This window comes from Plasmodium cynomolgi, chromosome 4 (assembly GCF_000321355.1).
Source record: "Plasmodium cynomolgi strain B DNA, chromosome 4, whole genome shotgun sequence".
In the NCBI taxonomy this organism is placed as follows: Eukaryota; Apicomplexa; class Aconoidasida; order Haemosporida; family Plasmodiidae; genus Plasmodium; species Plasmodium cynomolgi.
Window position 1 is genome coordinate 287,355 of NC_020408.1, and position 4,153 is coordinate 291,507.

Consider the following 4,153-nt stretch of genomic DNA (forward strand, 5'->3'; position numbering starts at 1 on the left):
AAAAAAATTATTTTGAGGGGAGTCCAAACCTGTTGTGAGCTCACCAAAAAGGTGTTGCATGAAAACGAAACTCACGCAGCAGCGGTCGCGACTTACCCATGTACCGATTCGTCCCCCTCGCAGATTCGTACACCAAGTGTCCTCTCAAATTAAAAAAATCGTCAAGTAGTAAACTGCACAGGGGAAGACCAAGTCACCTCACGTTTGGAACAAAGCAATATATTGCAAAGGGGCAGAATCACCCCACCGTTGCAACTAGACAGTGATATCCGTGTGGCGAATACTCACCTTCAGATGAGCACTTCCAACATGAACTTGGTTAGACAGCTTTTCATTTTTAGTCATAGGAGATTTTTGGGAAATACTGTTAGGGGGCCCCAACCAAAGGAGGTACGCACAGCCGGGGAATGCGGCAAAAAAAAAAGAAAAGAAAAAGAAAAGAAAAGAAAAAAAAGAAAAAGAAAAAGAAAGAAAAATTATTAACCGCATGGCCTCTCTGTGGTGGGTTCAGTTGCACATTCCACCTCAAAGGGTGCCCACTCGGGGAGATTCCCCCAATATTGCCCTTTCCCTCGCTGACCCCCCCCGCACGGCACCAACCCCGTTGTTTTTCACCCCCTTTTCAACAGATCGCCAAAAACGTAGAATATGCAGTGGACTTCCTTCACAAAAAGTCGTACACCTACCAGGACTTCAAGCAGCAGTGTGAGTCGCTACGGATATTTGTTTACTTCGGATTGGTGGGCGTGTTGTCGGTGGACCTTTTAATAAACCCTTTGAAGTCTTCCTACTGGGATCGTTTTTCCCCCCTAAATATGTTCATAAGTTTTTTCCGGTTTTTCAAGAACAGCGAAGATGATATTTTCCGGCACAACGGGAGCTCCTCCTACGAGCAGTACGTGCGGCTCATTCGGTAGACGGAATGACCGAGTAGATGAGCTTAACCAGCTTGGTTAAGCAGCATGACTTTTCGCTCCAACCGTCCATCTTCCCCAACTTCCAATTTGCCCCCTTTTGAACGATGCAATTTGGCGAACTTTTAAAAAAAAAAAAATGAAAAAATCAAATGGGCGCAAAGACTAGCTGCGTTCGGACGTCGCTCTGTTGCGGTGGCACTGCGACGCGGAGGAGTTTATGAATACGTGGATTACGAAATGAGGGGTAAAAAAAAAAAAGTGAAAAAGAAGGAAAAAGAAGGAAAAAGAAGGAAAAAAAAGGAAAAAAAAGGAAAAAGAAGGAAAAAAAAGGAAAAAAATATGAACAAAAAAGTGAAAAAAAAAAATAAATAAAACGTGAACACAAAGAGGGTTAAGGAAATGGCAGCTACATTTCCAGCTTTGGCCATTCATCCCCATAGGTCCGTATAAGATAAGCGGGACCGATAGGACGGGCTACGTAAGGGCGTATTCAAAAGGTAGACGGGGGAATTTCAAAATTTCGGGCCACAGAACGGAGGCAGGAGGGGGCATGGGATGGCTGAGCATCGCCACGTGCGCAATAAAAATGGGCAGTAGGTGCAACGTGCTTCGCTCCATCAGTTTGGTTCACCTCCTTTCGTTTCGTTTCGCTCCATTTCTTTCCCTTTCGCTCCATTTCTTTCCCTTTCGCTCCATTTCTTTCCCTTTCGCTCCATTTCGTTCCCTTTCGCCTTGTACGTTATGTGCGTTTCCCTCCAGCTGCACTCCACACCGCGCAGGAGTCCCAATTGCGAAGCTGTGAGAGGTGCAAACGTGGGAACCACCAGATGGCGGTGCGTGTCAGCATTCGAAGAGAACATGGGTGTTTTTCCCCATTCGTGTCATTCGTACGGAGAGCATTGCCCCAATTTCTACTTCTTCATCTGCTACGCCTTTCGATGCATCGCTTCGAATGGGAGGAGGGGACCCCCCGCAGACATGCCAGGAAAACACTAAGTTCAGAGTTCCTCCATCCGCGTGGACTACTCGAGCCGGAGGAGCCCTGTTGCCAGTAAATCACAATCCTGAAGAAGCTTTTGCAAAATGGATATAACGTTCCAATTGGGGATCTCCACCTGTGGGCTCTAAGTCGGTTCTAGGTCTCTTCTAAGCCGCTTCTAGGTCTCTTCTAAGCCGCTTCTTAGCCTCTTCTTAGCCGCTTCTTAGCCGCGTCTGCGCCTACTTTCCAAGTGAGCGTTTCCTTTTGGAGCAAAGCTACTTGGGGTGGTAGCCAAAATTAAAAGGTGGAGCATGTCTGTTGTCTCTCACGTACTCCACCCCCCCGAGGTTTTATTACTACTGTCCATGATCCCTGTCCTGTTCCCTCCCCAACCCGATACATCTATGTAGAATCTTTTTTTTCCCCCCTTTTTTTTTTTTTTTTAGAATGTATTAATTAGCGCTTCTCGTATGATTTTTTTTTTTTCGGCAGTCAAGCTTTTTGGAAATATAATGTCAAATTCTACGATAAGATCTCCCTTAGTGCTAGGCATTTTTGAAGAAGGCATACCTTCTTTAGATACAATTTTTTTTGTTTGGGGATTAACAATTTCGTCTACTCGGACATTTAAGTCTCTGTTATCTAACGTCTTGACAATAAACTGAAATCCAGTTAGAGCTTTATCCAGTGGTACCGGACACTTGTATATTAGGTTATTGGCTTCTCGTACAAATCTATCGTGTGTTTTTGTTTTTACTTTAAAAACCAAATCACCTGGTTGACTCATTGGGGACAGTTGGTCTCCTTCTCCATAGAAAGTGATTTTGGTTCCATCCTTCCAGCCTGCCTTTACATCTATGGTTACGTAATTATCATCTTCGTAGCTTTTAGAACCCATGAATCTCTTGCGGGTTATCTTTAGTTTTTTTTTGCACCCACTGTAGAGTTCCTCTAGAGTCAACGAGAGAGGCACTTCGAAGGTCGCTGGTTTGTTGTAGTTGTTGTTGTTTACATCTAAAGGGGGATGGGAAGTGAACATGGCGATGAATGCAGCTGCATGGGTGGGAAGGAACAGACAGTAGATACATCCACAGCGTAGAAGGCACCACCCCCCCCGATGAACACTTACTTGTGGAGGTGGAGGGCCTGGCCTTCCGGGATGTCATATTGACGAAGGTGGAGAAGGGAGAGAAATCATCGTCAAAACCGGACGAGAAGGAGAAGTGTCCGTCTGAGCCAAAAATACGGCTGAAGAGCTCCGAAGGATCCACACCACTATAGACGTATGTGTTTCCACCTGTGGGGATGGAACCCTTGAGTCCCTCCTCCCCATAGGCATCGTAAATTTTTCTCTTCTCCTCATCAGACAGGACATCATAAGCCTCTGCGATATTTTTAAATTTTTCTTCTGCTTCCTTTTTGGACTTCACATCTTTGTGTTTGTCCGGGTGCCACATCATGGCTAGCTTTCTATACGCCTTCTTCAGGTCATTGGTTGTGCAATCTTTGTTCACCCCTAGAATGGAATAGTAGTCCTGCACAGAACGGGGAAGCGGTGGTAGTAGTAGTAGTAGGAGGAGGAGGAGTAGTAGTAGTAGTAGTAGTTTTGTGAGAGTAGGAAGCTAACTCGGCGGCCTTGTTCGAACGACAAGGAAGCGGTTTTCATTTTAGCGCGTACTAATCCGTGTTGCTATATAAGATGGTGAGACCAACACACACACACGTACGCTGGGGGGAGTGTAACTCTTCCCGTCGAGTGGCTTACCTTTCCCATTTTGCGATGACATAAAAAAAAAAAAGGGGGGGGAGGGGTTCAGTTCAGATCTCCTTCTGGGGGAAGGGGGTACTTGGACGTATGCCTACTAACAGACGTGTACGTTCGTACGTGCAGGGGGGGGGAGGAGGCCTCCTCAAGTTTCACAATTTAAATTTGAACCCTCTACGGAGCCAAAGGAGTGACACAAGGAAGTAACACAGCGTGACACAAAGGAGTGGCACAGAGTGACACAAAGAGGAGTAGCACAGAGTGACACAAAGGAGTAGCACAGAGTGACACAAAGGAGTAGCACAGAGTGACACAAAGGAGTAGCACAGAGTGACACAAAAAGAAGTAACACAGAGTGACACAAAAAGGAGTAACACAGAGTGACACAAAAAGGAGTAACACAGAGTGACACAAAAAGGAAAAGCAAAATGAGAAAGTAGAATAGGTTCACTTAAAATCGTCGCTAAAGCTTTTCCAAATTTTTTTTTTTTA

General features: G+C 45.4%; 2 protein-coding genes across 2 annotated transcripts; one reads left to right on the plus strand and one right to left on the minus strand.

Moving 5' to 3' along the window:
* Positions 1 to 309: 309 nt before the first annotated feature.
* On the plus strand, positions 310 to 917 carry PCYB_041690 (hypothetical protein; the record flags this gene model as incomplete). The annotated part of the gene is made up of 2 exons (XM_004225320.1): positions 310 to 390; positions 630 to 917. 2 exons carry the CDS (start codon positions 310 to 312, stop codon positions 915 to 917), a joined length of 369 nt encoding a protein of 122 aa, XP_004225368.1.
* Positions 918 to 2,338: 1,421 nt separating this feature from the next.
* On the minus strand, positions 2,339 to 3,431 carry PCYB_041700 (heat shock protein; the record flags this gene model as incomplete). The annotated part of the gene is made up of 2 exons (XM_004225321.1): positions 2,339 to 2,910; positions 3,026 to 3,431. Coding segments are annotated over 2 exons (978 nt in total), but the record flags the coding sequence as incomplete, so codon positions are not given.
* Positions 3,432 to 4,153: the final 722 nt, after the last annotated feature.